Genomic DNA, 19,516 nt, shown 5'->3' with positions numbered 1-19,516 from the left:
CCCATAACTAGAACCAAATCTGCAGTTTATGCTGGCCTTGCATATTCCTATTTAGTTGGCCCATGCATGAACCATTGTGTGGTTGATGCCAAACAGATGTAGACGCACCTGTTCTGACCAAAGATATTTCACTGGTTGATTTTCGTCTTCCTAATTCTGCTTTTCTAGTATCCATTTCTTCTCCCTTCAGACTTGTTCACCTATCAGATTTCCTTTTTCAGAATTTGAGTAATCCCACTCATCACACTGTTGTACTCTTGTCTCTTATTTTAACTTCCTCTTTAAACTTGGGAGGTCAACTCTCTTCCAGCCCCCGCCCCACTCTTCCGGGGGAGGGAAGCAGAAGCTCAATGCTCCAGTCTTATCTCGGGCCCACTGACCCCTGGGTTTAGAGCAGGTCATTCAGTAGTATATCAACAGCATACGTTCCATCCATCTGTGGGGGGGTTGTTTTAAAAACACTGTCTTGCTAGATTCTCGTTGATTCAGGTATGAAACTGAACCCGTAACGACAGGCCTCCAGCACTCACCACAGATCTGAGTATACACAGATATGCTCAGTTGGAAACCAAGAGGTACCTTGTATATTTATGTAATTTTACTATTAAATGATATTTCCTAGCATTGCTTAACTTCAGTTTATCTATAGAATTAAGCAACCGAATACCATTCAGATTCCTAAACTCTAATAAAGAACCATGAATTCACATTCTGCTATTGTAGAATTTGACAGGCACTGCTAAATTTGGTCAATAATTCTCTGGATTTCAAGAAAGCTTTGCATCAAAATTTCTCTCAAGAAGTTTCTTTCTAGCCATTATTCTTCCCCTTTCAAGATAAGAAATTGATTGTTAGTTATCGAGAGGAGAGATTCAAATTTGGAATTACTAGAATGTACTATCAACTAGGTAGCTCAGTGAAGCAAAAAAGCAAAATTGTTCTATAGTACCATGCTACTGGGCCACATAAATAACCTGTGGCAATATCTTTTTTTAAACAGCAATTTCCCTTTCACGCTAGCTTCCAGGTCTTGTCCTTCTTTGCTCTCTGTAGAGAGGTCCCTTCATTCCCTTCTGTACCTCCCTCAGCAGTGCAAGCTGCCCCCTTAAGCATCACTTGCCCTCTACAGTTTTTACAGAAGACTCACATTTCCTGTGATCACATCCTTTTACATAAAACCTAACTTTTATACCGATTTGCATAGCATAAAATAAGGCTTGTTGATGAAAATTATTTCACCACATTAACCCTGGATTCTGTTTCCATGGAAAATTGAGAGCTCTGTTATTTACACATTGTCTTACATGTTTGTAGGAAGATTATTTTGTTGGGTCACAACATTGTTAATACGAAACCTACATTAGATGCCAAGAATCCAAGAATCCAAGAATCCACAGGAATGGGTAACATTTTTTCAAGTAGTCGAAGAGATTTTTAAAAAAATTGTTATGTAGGCTATATTATTAATCCAGACTTGACAGATCACTGATATGGCCCAACCAGATTTATGTATTTAAAGGAAGAGAAAGTCCAATTTACCTGGCTTTTATTTGATAATACCTTTACCCTGACTACCTTTTGATACTTATGCTATAGTACATTCAAAGTCCTATTGAAAAGGCTGAAAGTGAGATTAAATTTTGTAATTCAAAAAATACATTGTTGTTAAACTTAAAATTGGTTTTACAAATATATTGGCCATTCTTTTGTAAAGTACTACTGTGCATGTAGCATAGCAAGTTTTCAATAAATGGGAGCTGTCAGTGACAACGTGCTGGATTCATATTGGTTTATCTGGACAAGTACTCTTATAACATATTAGAAAAATTTTAGAACTCCTGGGCAGGAATACAGGAGACAATTTGACTATCCCAGGTTGTAAAAGTTAAAATTCAGAATAACTGGGAAGGATACAAAGTAAAGCAAGGAAATAAATCAAGGCTTATAAAAAAGGCTTTAAGTAAAAATTTATAGGAATTAAGATTATTTTGCCCAGAGAAGAGTCATCAGACAGACTTAAAACTATTAAGTTTTCAGCTATCAAATATCATCAAATAATTAGATACTGTGATAAATCCAATTCTGTACTGATTTTTTTTTATCAGTAATGGCCTGTTTCTTAAAATATGTTAGTTTCAAGAGCACAAGGTTATTTTTCAGTAAAAATAAAATCGTTCCATTTCTTTCATTAATTTTTCTTAGGTTTCTGCCTGCATTTTCAAAATTCTTCAATAGAAAATCCTTTTGCAAAAGTAACACCAGGTTTTCTCCAAACTATCTCTAATATTTTATTGCTAACAGCATTCAAGGCATGGCCCACAATACACATGTATTTTTTGTGGTACAAATATATTAAATATTGCCTGCATGATATCAATTTTCTCATGAAATCTTTTCTATACTATTTTTGCCACATTCAGAAAAATGCTCTGATCCACAGGTTTAATCTAAAAATTAAAAACAGAAGAAATAAAAATATTACCAGTCATTTACTGCCTTTTGAGAATGAATTCCTACAATTAGCCTAGAAAAACCTACAGTTTTAAAAATAAATTAATTTAAATAAATTTCTATATTTCTCTGGATGATCTTACATTTAACATTCAGTGTCTATGGAAGCTTTGTAAGAATACAGTTATCAAAGTTTTTATTTTATGTTAACCTGGACTGACACCTGGAAGAAAAATTATACTAACTTTATTCCATTCTTTTAATACTTCATTTGCATAGCTTGGGTAGAATATGGCAAACACTGTTTTGTTTTGTTTAAAAGCATAATTCAGGAGATTTATCATTCTCTAATTAAATTTCTAAAAGCAAATGAAAAACTGTCTCAATATAGATGTTTTTATTCATATGTGAATATATGTTGCAATTTTAAATAGGTTTCATTAGTAATTAAGATTTCTAATTGTGACTAATCCATTTATTCAATCATTATATTTGTACCGGGGATATATTATATACCAGTAGACACTGAGTGCAAAAGAGATTAGGAAGACACAGCCCCTGCTATGTCTTCTAAGGGAAGAGTGACAAGAATAAACAGGCAACAGGCAAGAAGTGAACTGAGCTCTGGAACCACAGAGGACAGACACTGGAGGGAGATCAGGGGAGAATTTCTGGAGGAGATGGCATCTAAACTGTGTTCTGAAGGATGAGGATACCAGTTATTCAGGCAAAGGGAGGGTGTTGGCAGATGGTGGAAAGGAGAGAGTTCTAGAATAAGACAGTGACATGAATAACAATCCAGGCAACAAGAAGGGCATGGTACACTTCTAAGTATGGCTGGAGCATGGAATTCCAAGAAAGACTGTGTTGAGAAATATAAGTACCATCTTAAATGCTGTGCTAAGAAGTTTGTATTTTATCTTTACTCTAACAGGGAGCCATTGGAGTATTTTAAGCAGAGCGGTTACAAGATTCTCTTCATATCTGATATCATTTGGAAGGTAGAGGGGAAGAGATTGGAGGAAGGCTAGACCGGTTTGGGAAATCTGTTAGACTATTGTTTATTTTTTTCACTTCCTTAAAATGCTATGTCACCATGCTCTATTTTACTCTGAATCTAGAGTCCCCATAAATCTGTCTTTTAAACACACATACTTTCAGACTCCTGAGTTACCTATGACCAACTTACACACATGACCTGAAACAACAATATGCTCTCAGACATTGTGAGCTCCAGTCTGCAAGGTGTCTCGTTTTAGCTTTAAATTTACCTTTAAATTTAGATATTAACCTCAGGATTGCAATGCAATGATGTTTCATTATCAGATGAGAACTGTATTACAGTGAACATGATACTAATAATTCATGGATAATGTCATGAGTTTGTGAATAACTTGTTTTTTAAAGTAACTGGATTCAAGGTTTTGCCCAATAAATGACATCACTCCCACTCATATTCCATTTCTAGAGGAGAAGAATAAGGTGGCATAGGGAGCAGCTACAGCTGGCAATGTTATAATTTTGAGCAACCTGGGACCTCTCTTCTTTATGTAGTCATAGGAGTAAATTGGGTTTATAATCATAGTTTGGAGAGGGCGGAAAGATTAACTCAGATTAAATACTGGAACAACACTAACAATTTATGGAGAGTTTATCATTTGACAATCACACTATTGAATGAGCTTTACGTGTATTAATTTATTTAACCTTCACACCCGAAGAGATAGGTACTGTTATCCTTATTGCACGGATTTGCCCAGTGTCATCTGGCTGGGAGGGTGGAGAGTGGAGACACAGGTTTCAAAACCAGACACTTTGGCTCCAGGAGCCACATTCTCAAACTCTAATCTATAACGGAAAGTAAACACAATAAAATGAGCACTTACTTTAGAGAATGCTTAAAATTGTAATGAACAAGCCATCAGCCTCAATCCCCAGGCTGCCCTCTTAGCACGGCCACAAGAGCAAATATCTAATTTCAATATGAACTGTTTAAAAGCCGTCTCTGTGTTGGAGATTCTTAAATACGGCCAGAGAACTGGGCCATTTCTTTAACGGACAGCATTTTAGTAATAAATTAGGAGGTCTAATGCATGGGATTACACAATTTTCTGTGGAACTCAATAAAATCATTGTCATTTAAAATAAAAACTAAGTGGCGATCATCATTTAAAATTTTTTTTCTTAATTGGACCTCAAGTAAAAGTTATTGATTACCATCAATTCAAACCCATACAAAGTTTTCTTAATTCATGTATAACTTTGAATCTTAGAATTTTTAAGCTGCAAAGATCTTAAAAATCAAATGGTAGAGTACTTCATGACAAAAGTGAACCTGATAAATTAGGGTTAGGGTCACACAGGTGAAGGATATCAACTCAGATTGAAAATATAATTGCAATATCTAAATTAAGGGAATATTTAGGAAAATGAAAAAAAGGAAAACATGTGCAGATAGACTAGTTCCATATAGAAATCTATAATCATTTGGTTAAAAATCTGGCAGAGTAATTGAGAAAATACTAGCTACTTTTCCTCTCCTATTCAAATATATAACTGTTTTCATTTAATAGGTACCATAAAAATAATATCACAAATATTCATTGGGGCCAGCCCAGTGGCACATCGGTTAATTAAGTTCGAGAGCTCCACTTCAGCGACCTGGGGTTCGCAGGTTCAGATCCCAAGCACGGATCTACACACGGCTTGTCAAGCCATGCTGTGGCGGTGTCCCATATAAAGTAGAGGAAGATGGACACAGATGTTAGCCCAGGGCCAATCTCCCTTAGCAAAAAAAGAGGAGGATTGGCAACGGATGTTAGCTCAGGGCTAATCTTCCTCACACACACACACACACACACACACACACACAAAATTCATTATTTTACCATTGGAAATAAACTTTGTTCTCCTTTGATACCTTGCTATATTAGAGTCAAGTATGCTTCTCAAGAGTATATCTACCTTAACTTCTTCTGGCAATTTATTATCCAAAGGGTACAAAGAACTAAGAACTACAGTTTTAAAACATATATTATCTGTAGAAGCATTTTTTTGAATCCCATTAATAAGAGGAGGATATTGTTTAATTTCCAAAATAGCATTAATTTTAAAATTGTAGATTTAAATAATTTCACTATTAAATTAGAGAAAAATCATAATAAATAGAAGCCTCCTACAGCACTCATAAAAGGAAAGTAGTGGAGCTCCCTCTACTGAATTATAGTCGAGAAATGTGCCTTGTATTTAAAAGCCTAATTTTATCATCAAAATGACTACATTTTAATAATTATACATTTTTTCTCTTTCTAAGGTCTAGTATCTTTCAAATTATAGAAGCACATATACAATATCAATTTCTAAGAATAATGTTGTACATTACATATGTCCTTATAATTTTAGAACATGTCTTCTTTTATTCTCAATGGTTTTTGTTTGCAGAAGTTACATTTTAACGCTGTAATTTTCAATTTGTGTTTTCCTTGAGTTGATAAAACTGAAAAGTTACTTGACAGACATTGGGACTATGAAATATCCTAATAAGAATATGAATTCCAATTTTGTTATGGCACCCCAAAAATGCACCTAAATGGAATGGAAATATATCTTCCAATCAGTAAAAGAGGGTATTTCACATATTTTTCTGATATGAATAAATCCACATTATAATATTATGATTACTGAAAAATATGATTCATAATAATTATTAGTGGTTGAGGATCCACTGTGTGCCAGGCACTGAGAAATGCACTATACACTCATTACCTTTTCAAATAGTCATATCAAATGAACTTGGTAGTACAGTTATGCTCATTTTACAAATGAGAAAATAGAGACAATAGCTAGAAATCAAACTAATGCTCTGACCCATAACCCAAGCTCTTGAGCTCTTGTGCAATGGAATCTGTGCTATATACTGACAGTATGTGAAATCTGGGAGCAATGACAATCTATAAAAATTAAGCAGAGAATTATTATTTTTTTAATATCATGGAGGTATAGCCATATTGTCTACAAAAAGTCACTACTCAGACAATTCAGATACTTTCTAATCAAATATTTCAGATCAATTCTAAAAATGATGACCTCTAAATCATACCCTGAAACTCTACTCTTTTACTGTTTTATCATTTATGTTAGGAAAGAGACATATTTCTTATCATCAAAGAGAAAACAGCTGAGCAGATGCAGGATTTGTTTTAATAAACAGATACTTATTTGACATTCTAGTATGATAAGAAAAGCAATTTTATCTCATACTAAACAGTCATTTCTAAAAGAAAATTTCTATTTGAGGACTAGATTACCATCCTTTGGGGTTGGGTTGTTAGGGGATTAATCCAACAGGGTAAATCCAAATATGTATTACATTCTACTCTTAGATCTGATGGCAACAGCAGTATTCATATTTAAAGCCATGCCCATCTTTGCGAAAATCTAAAACCTATGTCTTATAACCAACATAAACATTTCTCTTGGAATGTCATACCTATCATCAGGTAGAGAAAATGCTTACAGAATAAAGTATAAATGCCACAAGTTTGAACATTAAAACTAAATGCTAGGCAGAAACTGCTTTATTCAAGAAATTACAGTATGCGCATACCAATATAACTCCATTATGAATATTTGTTGCCTTGTTTAAAAAGTATATCTTCAGCATATACTTCTTGAAAACTCTTCACATACATATTGTTATGGTTTTTCTACATAAAAGTGGCTATAAAAATACATTTTACTCCTACTTTCCATAATAGGGCCATAATAGGCCCAAAAATTACAGGGTGAAACATATTTAATGGTACTGATGTTTTTTATAAATTTACAGAAGATGGTACTTTTTATCAGCTCATAATCTATTTTGATGAGCCTATTAAAACAAACTTTGGAAGAATTGTTCAAAATATGGTTTACTTAAGAATAACTGAAGTCTCTTTAGTAAGACCTATTACACAGGGTTTACAAAATGGCATTACTTAGACCATGCACACAATGTATATTGTGCCTACAATGAACTAACACAAATATTTGGAAACCATTTGTGTAATGAAAAACAATATTAACGACTCTTAAGGCTCACATGTAGCAACCTCTTAATCCACTGCTTCAGTTAATCTGATCCCACAGGGTATGAATCTTCCCAAATGGAAGAAAATATAGCTTACAATTACAGTTTATATTCCAAAAGTTAGCCGTCTTATGTGGAAAGAGCAATGATAATAATTCATGATAAATGTACTATTTCCCCCATTTTTGGCTCCATCTCATGTATAATAAAGTTAGGCGCCAATCCATCTATACCTTTTGCCTTACATGTGAGGGTGTGTGCCTATTACTCCTATAATTTTCACTTTTCCCATAGGCTTTAAATAAATAAGAACCAATCTATTATCCTGATTTAAAAAAAAAAAAGTTCAATTAATAGTACAGAGTTATAGAGGAAATATGAGGAAGGGGCATCCTCATATACTTTTGTTGAGATTTTTTAAAGGTAGATACTCTTTTATTTTTGAGATATAATTGACATATAACATTGTATTAGTTTTAGGTATACAACTTCATGATTTGATACATGTACATATTGTGAAATGATCACCACAATAAGTTTAGTTAACATCCGTTACCTCACGTAGTTACAAAAATTTTTTCTCTTGTGATGAGAACTTTTAAGATCTACTCTCTTAGCAACTTTCAAACACATAATACAGTGTATACTCTTTGAACAGTAATTTTAGAATTTCTTTCTAAATGAAAAATACACATATTCTCTAACTCAGCAATTTCACTTCCAGGACATTTTCCTGCCAATGTAATTGCACATATGGGCAAGAATATGTATTAGGATGTTCACTGCTGTGTTGTTTGTAATAGAAAAGATTGAAAACAATCTACATTTCCAAGAACTGGTGAAATGGTTAAATTAATTACGGCGCATACGATAAAATCCAATACACCATGTTAAAAACTGTAGAGCTATATGTGCTGATATGAGATAGTCTCTTAATCTCCAAAATATACTGCTAAGTGAAAAAGGAAAGGTACAAAATCATGTGCATAGTATGTTCCCACTTGATTGTTTTAAAGGGGGGAAGTGTATATACAAATATTTGCTAGTGTGTGAGTATTTGAATAAGATCAAAGAGATCCTCTTCTAACCCCACAACTGGTAAGTAAATTAGGAAAATTACAGGAAAGTATTTGAACAAATTCAAGGAATTCCTGGCCACTTCCAGGAGTGAGAAGCCATGTTCCTTCCCACCTTAGTGTCTTCACTGACGCCATTCTCTCCATGCATATCTTGTGCTTGATTATTCCTCAGCACATACCTCAGATATCACTTCCTGGAGGAATCTTTCTAAGTTTTTCCTAAACTCCAGACCAAATCTGGCCACTCTGATGTAAAATGCTCTTTATTTGTCCTTGTAGTACTTAGTAGAACTTCTAGCAAACAATTATATAATTAGTTGATTGATGTCTGTTTCCCAGACAGAACATAATTTCTTGGCATGACAGGGCCTTAACTGTCTAGTAGCTAGTCTATTGCAGTGTCCCCAGCAACAAGCACAGTGCTTTGCACATATTGAGCACTCAATAATATTTACTGAATGCTGTTATATATGTTGAATGGTTAATTCACATGAGTTTTAATCTTGGATTGGCCAACAATGTGACCCTAGGCAAGTAGGTAAGTAATTTTAAGGTTCTTTATAGCTTCCAAGCCTTGACTCTATGAGTCTAGGCGTAAATGAAACTAAGAACATTGTCATCTCTAAAAACTGTGGCTAATTTGCTATTGAATTTTAGGTACTCTCTTAACCTGTGACTTCATCTATCTCAGCTGTCAAATAAGAGACCTGAACAAGATGAATGTCTAAGGCACCTTCTCATTTTTCCAACAACCCCTCTTCTATCACATTTTAGCTTCTGACCATGAATTGCATGCCTTTAACCCTTCAAAATCAATCTCTCTCTTTCTCTGCACCCCCCCCGACACACACATTGAACTTTCCATAATTTTATTCCAGTGAAGGTAAGGTTTGAGCAGAAGGAAACAGTATTCTTATTGGACACTGCTTGAGCCTCTATAATCTGTCATATTTCTTGCCAAAAGATCTAGAAGAAGATGGTGGTAAATTGTGAACATGGTGCTAAGGATCTGCAGTAAAGGTCCTTGCTGCTGCCACATCCCCCACTATTATTGTGCGAGGTAGGCTGATCGCAAAATGGGTCCTATTTCTCTCTCCTGGCCTTTATCCACACCTTTTGCAAAGTGTTTTTAGCTTCTCCATTCAATAGGTGGAGATGATTTCAGCTTTGAATTGGAACTGGGCTTGGGACTTGTCTTCACCAACAGAATGTGGCATAAGTGATAGTTTGCCAGAAGCCTTGTATGCTTCTGCTTTCTCTCAGAACCCTGCTTCCACCAAAAGCACAAGCCTAGGGAAGCCTATTAGAAAATGAAAGACCATGGAGAAGAGCCAATTTTCCCTGAACAACAACCAGCCAACTCCCAGAAGCGAAGATCCCTGGGCAGACCCACAGCAACTACAGCAGAATGAAGACATCCAGCTAAAATCAGAGAAACACCCAACTGTCCAAACTAAATTGCCAGCCTGCAAAATAATGAACTACATGAAATGGTTACTATTTTAAACCACTATGTTTTGGAATACTGTATTATGCAGCATAGTTAACGGATACACTGTGGTTCAAAAATATAGTAAAAGTAGCTAGACTGCTTTTTATGTTTTTTGCTTAATTTGGAGCTAGGTAGATTCCATATCCGGAAACCTCCCAACCATTAGGGAAAATCCTTGGGAATATACTGATAAGGGTTTTAGTCACAGTGGCCAATGTCCTCTCCCTTCCTTCTGCCCTATTAATGAAGACAAAACTATGGCATCCTTTACCTTATGTGCTTCAATGATACGCTCTCACCTTTCCTTATCTCCATCCACTTTTGGGGTTTTCTGAGTACCTGAGACACTCAGAGATAATTCAACCAAATAGCACATGGGTGCTTAATTAGGAATGGTCAGTCTTGATATGAACTGTCCTAGACATGTTGTTGGCTGCCCCAAGTCAGGTCACCATTTCTAACTGATAAAACTGTAGCTTCACGTACAAAAAGACTTGAGGGCTTCCTTCAATTTTATAGACATCCCTGGTAATTTTTTTTCTACATCCAAATTGATAGTGGAGCTACTGAGAAACCTTAGAGAAGAACAGGATGGGACTTGTGCAATTGGCTGAGAAAGGATTTCAGGATCAGATTGAAATAGGCCTTCCCTAGATAACGCCATATTCAGTATGGTTCCCAGGTGAATTTCAAACACCATTATTCTCTTGGCATCTAAGGTCAATTGGGTTTCCATTCCAAACCATGAGATCCTTAATGTTCCATACCCACTACAACATTCTGGGGTTCCAGGCTATAACCTTGTCTCCCTCTTATACTTTACATTAAAGGAGTATATAACCCCTTGTTGATATTTCACTGTAGCTGATACTTAAATAAAAAAGGTTAGAAATATGCACTTCATCAGGATGAGGAATGCATGTCTTACAGTTAAGTACTCTAAGACAGACATATAGAGGGGCAAGTCATTAATAATTATGATGAACATATAATTTGTCATCCAAACTGCACTTTTGAGAGTGAAATAAGGTACCATTAATAATTGAATGAGGGCATCAGGCATAAACCAGGACTATCTTGGATACACCAGGATGTATGGGTCATGGAGTGATAGAGGAGAGAGTTTTAAGGGGGGGAAGAAAAAGGGGAAGTAGGCCAGAGAAGCTGGACATCTGTCTAATTTCTGACTAATCTATTAGTTTTATTATCTTGCAATACTTTGAATTCTTAGAAGATCAGACATAGGCATGTTCATTGAAGTACCTCAACTCAAAGTCAAATTAAGTAATCCTTTCATTAGAAACTGTTTCGGATTGATCACAGCTCTGATTTGCCCTTGAATGGAATGGATAATTGACAACTGACTGGATAAATAGGAGAGGAAGCCCTAAAAGCTAATTTCATTCTTGGAACTGCACTACAATAATGGGCTATGATAATAGGTTACCATAAAACAATTACTGAATACCACAGCACATTTGGAACTAGTCCCAGCTGAAATATATATGATCTTCCATCCAATAATAAGGGGAGGGGGGAATATAAATTTTGTTATTTAAACAGAGAAATTAGCTGGATGAAAATATCACTAACTCCAAATATATGATAATACTTTGTACACTATAGGGATACTTATAATAACCATAGGATTTAACCTTATCAAATAGCCTATAATATCCTCTTCTTAAATATAAAAGATATATTTTAGTCTTGACTTTGCTCTCCATTGGGAAGGGAAAATTCTGCCCTAATAAAAAAAAGGAATAAGAAATATAGATGGACATTTTTCTGGTCTTTTTCATTTCTTGTTGAAAATAAAAAGGAGCTGATATCCAAAAGCAATAATAAAATAAATATTAATTCATCACCCACCACTCCCAAGAAAACCTTCTTTAGCATTCCAGTGAGTTAGCTCATTTCTTAATAAGCCACATACATTCACGTGTAAGAAATGAGATGGGTCTTTGTGAAAACCTAACAATGAAGAATAAAATTAACACTTGGAGAGGAGTTAAATTTAAGTTTCTATGTATACACAGAGGCACAGAGACTTTTTCATCACAGCTGCACCTCAATTGCTCTCCTACATATTTTGGATATATAATGCATGTGTCTACTTGAGTTAATAGCTTCAGAGAGCTAGAACTCTTTGATGATGTTTTATGTGAAATAAATGGCCAGAACAGAAAGAGGTGTGTTTGGGAATATAAGACAAGGTGATCATAAAGCATTTAAAATACTATATGACAAAATGCTGCCACCTTACACCAAGTAAAACAACTTAGATAACGCTCAGTTTTACAAAGGTCTATGTTTAGTGGCTTGAAAAGCTGAGAAAGAAAAAGAAAAAGGAGAGAAAAAGAAAAGAAACATTTATGCCTGCTTTTAATAAAATGGTCAGTGATAATTAAGTAGAATAACTTAAAGAGTGTTATTTTATGAATAACATAATAAAAAGTCTTAATTAATAAAGCATGTGTTACTTGAAAATTCAAAATGCTGAGCAAGAGAATTACTAATCTTGCCAAAATCAGAACCATGCATTACATAGGGAGAAAATGTTACAGATGGGAAATAAAAAGGAGCACAAAAGTAACTTTCCCAAATAACTTTTAGTTACTTGACATAGCTAAAAACTGAACACATGAGTACTGACTCCAGTATAAAGAATTTTCTAGTAACACTGAAGACTATTAAAGTAAATATTTATTGATTTTCTTCCTTTTAATAGGTCAACAGTAGCAAGCATTCTCTTCCAAATTTCTATTTAAAAAGAAAAGTTGGTTTGAATTTTCCAAAAAGTTTGGAATTTAGTTATTAAAATATTTTGGATTTCTATAGATTTGAAAACAACAGGAAAGCATTAGTATTTCCTATTTCCTACTGTATTTCACTTACAACCATGGTGCAAATCAATTTCTTTGTTTAGGAACATCTTTAGGGTGGACATATGAGTCTTTGTCACATGAACATATTGGCATAAACCATAATTTACAATTTATCCTAGGAACTACATATGCACTTTAAATAGAGGCAGGCTTCCAGGAAGGATGGGTTACACTAATGGGGTTTTTTGAGACCTAAAAACCCTTCCTACTATTGGAGTCTCTTTTTCCAGTGGGAAACTAATTCCTCTCCACCACATATTTTTTGAATAGCTCTATTCAGACCTGGAGGAGTAAGCACAAGATATTATAATCAGTTTATAAAATAAGAAAAAAAAGACAGAAAATTAGCAATTGAGGTCCACTGACATTTCTCTAGTAATATTATTAATTTATATGAATAGTGTCCATCCAGACTATCTGAAAGCATTAGAAAAATACAATTGTAAAATGACTCTGGTTTGCCCACATCAGCTTTTTACCTTAGGTTGTTAGAAACAGAGCTTTGAGCTAAGGAGATCTCAGAGGGTAGATCCTTAGTCCCCTGTTTTACTCATACATGAGAAAGCTGAAGCCCAAAATGGTGAAATGACTTGCTCAAGAGCCTGAGCCAAGCCTACAAAAGCAGCTTACTGAAAACAGAACCCCATTAAATTGTAAATTGCTATTGGATTGAATAAATCATCAAGGAAAAAGCAATACTTACTGGCTACTAAGCAGTTTGCAGTTTTTAAATTAATAAATTTTAATAGTCCCAGATCAGGTGGTCTGAAAGGACATTATTTGAGTTGATGCTTTTCCCAAGGCCTGTTGAGGTAAACTGATACATTCTGAACATAAAATCCCACTGAAAAAAAGCTTTAAGTGTGCTTATGTCTTCGAATGAACCTTATATCAGTGAGCAATTAAGAAAAATTCCAGAGAGGGGGGCACACAGTTGATCCAAGTCAAGAAACAGTTAACTGCAGGGCCCTACCTCCTTGTAAATAATCAAGGAAAGCCTTTTTTAAAGCAATACAAAATGTCACCACAGGCTGACGCTCTTTCTACAAGAATAATGAGATGCTTGCTCCCTGGACTGCTGAGCACACACTTCATTGCCTTTATCTCTCAATTCGGTTTTCGCGGTTCATATATATTCTCCCGTCCCTTCAAAACAGGTAACATGCCACGCCTAAAGTATATCAATGACTATGGAGCGACTACAGACCAAAAGACCTGCAGGAGCAGTTTCACGAACTCGAATTTTTGTCCTCTAGGTCTGGGCACACTGTTAAAACTGCTCCGGAAATGAAGGGCGGCAGGCGGGGAAGTCAGTCAGTCCCTTTGACTAAGCCGCCCTTGGCACCGCATCCCCACCGGGCTCGTCTACGCAGAGGGCTCCGAAGGAGGCGCACTTGCGGTCCCGGACTGGCGCTCTGAGTCTGGACATGGCGCTTTTAGTACCATAATCCTTTCTTTTAAAACACATTGACACTGCACCGAGAATTTTGCTCGTATGCCAGCCCGGTAAATTCAAGGAAACCACTGATCGGAAGGTCTGAGGCTTCTGACCCCGGGATCAGCCGTGGTTCCGAATGCTCCCCGCTCGCCGAAAGCGCGCAGCTCCGTGCCGGCTAGAAACGCGAGCTGGCGGCGCAGCGAAGGAGGTCTGAAAGCGTAACCTCTCCCTTTTTAGCAGTTAAATATGCGGAAAAACCTGTCCTCCGAGGTGGCCCAACTGAAAATAAATTCCAGGGCGACCGCACGGCACAGGAAAGCGGGCGCGTGCGTGTGGTCCCGGGGAGGGGGGTAGGTGAGATGACTCTCCGTGGCGAGAGGGTTAAACTGAAAACCGACTGTGGGCGTGTGGATCTTTGCATTCAACGAACTACCTCACCCCCGTCCTCCCTCCTCTCCCGGCCCGCTCCACAGTGAGTGCCCTTCCTTCCCACAGCAGACACTGGGGTCGTGAAAAAGTCAAATCCACACTGTGCCAAACCCAAGGGGGTCTCCCCTTCTCACCTCCCGGGTGTTCTCACTCCACCCCACCTGCTTTAAACCCGGCTCCACTCTCGTTTCACAGTCCCCGCCCCAGAGCCGGAGATTTGTCACAGACGCCTCTTTCTCTAGCCACAGAACAGCAGGTGAGCTCATTACTTCACCCAGAAACGTAACTTTAACGAAGAGATGGGGCCCCGGCACCCGCCTCCCCCGCACCACCCCCCACCCACACGGCAGCGGCAGCTCACAAACACAGGTGAGCATCAGGCTGGAGCCCCCAGCCCCACTTGGCCCCTTTTCCTGGGAGACATCCAGAGGCTTCCAAACCTCTTCTTTGGCCTCAGCTTGCCAACAATTTAAGGGATGTGCAGAAATTAAAAGATGCGAAAAGAAAGTGAGTTTTTCTTTGATAAAAACTAAAGAAAAGGGTAAGAGAACAAACAGCCAAATAACAGGAAGTAGGAGTTTTACTTGTAAATGTCTACGAACGGCTAGAGATCAAAACTTCAAAGGGCGAACACAATTCCAAAAAATCCTCAAGTCTAGCGAGAAAATGAACCTGCTGCTCTAAGTGACGGCGAGCACGCAGAACGCCCTGTTAGGACCAACTCGTGTCAGCCGCCCGGCGGGTCTCAGGATGACAGCGCCTGGGGACAGGGGACGTCCCCAGGGGCAGGAAAGGGATTCCCGGCGAGATATTTTAGTTGCCGGGGCTTTTGCATCGGTTTCTTCTGAGACCCAGTACAGAACCGAGAACTGAGATGAAATCATAGGTCCTGAAATACTCCCACAAACCCCTCACTAAGGTCTCACAAACCTGGGCGCTAACCCCAGTGCAGACTGCGTTCCTCGCTGCCATCACCCCTGCACTCACTACCCACCCAGACAATGGGGGAGGGGGCGTTCAACCGCGATTTAAGCTTTAGTAGGTTTTTAAGGGAGTGATTCAAGTCCTCCCTTTCTCTGCTACCCCTCCCATCCCTTCTTCTCCTCATTCCAAAGGGAAGTTACCAGGGGCTTCAGCACGAAAAAGTGCAGGCAGTTACTGCCTCCGAGAGCTACGCGAAAAGAAGGCTGCCCAGAGCGCAGTGACGTGGACTGTGATTACCCAGAGACCGGAGCGACTGGCTGAGGGCGAGAGCTCGCCGCCCAGGCGGGAGGCGCAGGGGGAAAGGGACACAGCCGGACGAACCTTGCCCGCGGGCCCTGGAGCCCCGACCCCGGCCGCACCCAAAGTTCGTGGAGATCTACCCAGGGCCCCCAGGCTGCCCAAACTTGAGCCAACCGGCTGAGCCCAGATGTGCGGCAGAGGTGACTGAACCCGGGGCCAGCTCTGTGCGCGCACCGCCGCCCTCTGACCTCCCCCGCGCGCCTGGGCGCACCGCCCCGGGGAGCAAGGCCCGGGCCGGGGGACCTGGGAAACTGCCCCGGCCCAGGTCGGCCTGGGCTGCCCCAGGCCCCTACTCACCTGGCCTGAGGACAGCGGCGGCGATCAAGAGGCAGAAGACCAGACGGCAGGAGGGGGCAGCCTGCGATGCCATATTCCTCCTCGTCGGGGGCCACCGGCAGAGTCCGCGCCGCAGGAGGGGGCGTCGTCCCCGGCCCCGCGCTGCCCGCGCGCTCGCGCGTCGGGACGCAGGGACAGCGGCTGCTCCGGACACACCGCCCCCTGGGCTGTGGCGCTGCCCCTTGGGTCTCCGCCGCACGCAACTTTCCACCACGCAGCGCCCCAACTCCTCCTTCCTCCCCTCCAACACCGCCCCTGGCCCCTTCGGCTGCTCCTGCCGGGACCGGCGACCCTCTCTTCGCGGGAGACACTGGAGTAATTCGGGAAGGTGTACGTGGTTCTTTTTGGCAGGTCTGTTATTCTCCTTTTCTTGGAATAATAATATGAATGGTAGTGGCAGTGTGCAGAAAAAGCCTGGTGCTAGGAAGGAATCGCTGTGGGTGGCAACAGGGGTCCAGGCGGTCTCCTCAGGTGACAGCAGCGGTGGCAGCGACAGCAGCGGCGGCAGCGACAGCAGCGGCGGCGGCAGCGGTCTCCGGGCTGCTCTGAGTGGAGGGACTGGAGGCGTGTGTAAGCGGCCTCTCTCCTCCTCCCCCCGCCTCCTGCTCCCTCCTCTCTCCTCCCCGCTTCCCAGGACGCGGGCCGAGCAGGTGGTTGGAGCGCGGATCCGCAGCCTAGAGGCGCTGCAGGACCGGGTCGGAGCCGGAGCCCGGCTGGGGAACTCCGCGCGGGGGCGCGCGCCGCGGTCCGGGCGCCCTCCACGGGGCGGGGCTTCCGCGGGGCTCCGCCCCGGGGCCACCCCGCCAATAGGGAGCAGACGCAGGGGTGGTGCGCGCCGGGCCCCCCCGGACCGCCACTTCCTCGCGGCGTTTCTGTCGCCCTCGTGATGCGGCTCTCGCTTCCCGCTGCCCGCCCAGCCTCCCCCCGGTTCAAAAGGCCAAACTGCCCTTTTCTTGCCCCCAGACGCCCGTGCCACTAACTGAGTCCTCGGGGACTTTTCGGCCATGACGTTGCAGCTCCCTTCTCCTATATAGAGAGCGGCGGGGCCGGGCGGTGGGGGTCGGGGAGCTCACCCGGGACCAGCACCTGGGTCCAAGGGCGGGAGAGAAGGAGGAAAGAAGGGGTAGAGGAGGTGGCACAGGTGGAAACTCGCCTTCTGGGAGTTAGCAGGAACAGCTACTGGTTGGCGGGGGGCAGCCCAAGTCCCACCACCCCCTCTCCCACACACCCTATTGGAAGGCAGATCACTTGAGCCGACTGCCCAGCACCAAGTAGAAAAATATTTACTCTCTCCCCGGGGAAATTAAATCCGGAATTTCTAGACCGTGCTTCGTCGCACGGATTTTCCCAGTGTCTACAAAAGCCAGAGCATGTGTCTCTTGTTTTGAGTTAAGCGGCGATTTTAAGTGACAAATAGAAAATCCTCAAGTTACTCAGATTAAAAGCCAAGCTCCTCCTTATCGGTTCCAGAAAGCCAGGCACCCCAGCAGATGGACAGGCTTCTCGGGCAATTTCTAAAGATTGAACCACCTCCCAGGCGGAACATCGGGAAGCTGTGTCGCTTTCGGATCAGGCAGAGAGCGTGAAGGAATATTTTCCTCCAGAACACCGGGGTGGAGCTGTCGGAGCCCTAAGTGGCTCTAAATCAGGGATGTGAGATCACAACTCTCATCCCCGAAGCATAATAAAACCTTGGTCCCCAAACCACTTCGCCGGGGCATTAAATAGCCTTTCGTGCATCACGGGGTCACCCCTGTGTGAGGCTGGTCTCCAGCGGAGAATGCCAACTAGTAAGAGTCACATACTGCGCTTTTATCAGAAGGCTTCGAGTCAGTCACCAGCTAGATGAGGGGTAAGGGGAGGTGGCGACAGGAGAAGCTTCATAACACACACACACACACACACACACACGCGCACACGCACACACACACACTGATCTTTGAATTCTTTGTCTTTTCATGCTCCAAACTATTTAAGCTCCATTTTCAGTTGTGATTTTTGTCAAAAGCCTGCCGTCTTGTCTCCCGGTTCTCCTTACATTAACAGTGTTCTAGATGAGAGCTCTTATACTATATTTTTCCTCTCAAAATAAGTAGTTTCTCCCACTTGGTGTTAACATTAACATTTCATTTGCATCTTTTGAACCACCAGGAAGGTAATGCTAGGAGGCAAATGCCTTTTAATTCATTATTCCATGAGCTAAGTTGGACTGAATTGCTAGCATTCCTATGGGATCCTGTAGAATTCCTTTAGAGAATTGTTTTTCTCTTAACAGTGGTTCTAAGCAGCCTCTAATAGAACAAATCATCCTAACTATATTAGGATTTCCCTACTCTGTCTGTCTGACCCCCTTTATTTTGGGGTGGGAGTTAATACAGCATGATTGTTAAAAAGTAGACCTGCAAAAGGCAGACTGTCTGATTTAGGCTCTGACATTTACTACCTGCATGATCTTAATCAACTCGCTTAAATTCTCTAAGACTTGTAGAAAGTAATAACAATAGTGCCTTACTTATAAACAGTGTCCCTACTTGTAGAAAGTAATAACAATAGTGCCAGCCTCTTGAGACTGCTGTGAGGATTAAGTGAGATTACACCAATAACTGGCCAGGTGTAGTAGAAGGAGCTTGGGTTTTGAGGAGTAGTCAGAGTCTTGTTAGAATCCCTGCTCTGTACTTACTCAGCAAGTGACCTTGAGCAAAAGTCAGTCTCTCCTAAAGTGTGATGACATATTAGAGAACCACCTCCAAAGACGTGCAGCTGAATTGGATCAAAATACATCCTATAAATTAAGAATATTCTGCACACACATACGTACGGAATTCTGGAAGCCACTGACTGTATGTATATGTATTGTGGGGGATCAGAATTGGCCACCTCAACACATGTCTCTTTACCTTGATTATTTTCTCTGAAAGAAACTTTGACCTCCCCCCACCCCAATAACTGCCTAAAAGAATTTAAGATAGAAGGTCTGTCCCCAAGATAGGCCATCGCCATAGATAACTCTGGGTATGGATAGACTGGGAGGGTCCTTGCTAAACTCATTCT

At 40.6% G+C, this 19,516-nt stretch overlaps 2 protein-coding genes across 8 annotated transcripts in view; one reads left to right on the top strand and one right to left on the bottom strand.

Moving 5' to 3' along the window:
* The window catches only part of ALCAM (activated leukocyte cell adhesion molecule), a 182,016-nt gene extending 165,449 nt beyond the window's left edge, over positions 1 to 16,567 (bottom strand). The window contains exon 1 of the mRNA XM_087439532.1: positions 16,427 to 16,567. Within this exon, the coding sequence (XP_087295658.1) occupies positions 16,427 to 16,499 (73 nt within the window). The 5' untranslated portion in view covers positions 16,500 to 16,567. The remainder of the gene's footprint in view (positions 1 to 16,426) is intronic.
* The window catches only part of LOC147915116 (uncharacterized), a 100,881-nt gene continuing 97,857 nt past the window's right edge, over positions 16,493 to 19,516 (top strand). For all 7 annotated transcript variants that reach the window (XR_015554419.1, XR_015554420.1, XM_087439535.1 and 4 more), the window contains exon 1: positions 16,493 to 16,816. Coding sequence is in view for 5 of the 7 variants with exons in the window: in XM_087439535.1 (XP_087295661.1) it covers positions 16,493 to 16,816 (324 nt within the window). In the remaining 2 variants the exon portion in view is untranslated. The remainder of the gene's footprint in view (positions 16,817 to 19,516) is intronic.

Source organism: Ceratotherium simum, chromosome 15 (genome assembly GCF_057802395.1).
Source record: "Ceratotherium simum simum isolate JZ-2026a chromosome 15, ASM5780239v1, whole genome shotgun sequence".
In the NCBI taxonomy this organism is placed as follows: domain Eukaryota; kingdom Metazoa; phylum Chordata; class Mammalia; order Perissodactyla; family Rhinocerotidae; genus Ceratotherium; species Ceratotherium simum.
This window is presented reverse-complemented; position numbering and strand designations above follow the sequence as displayed.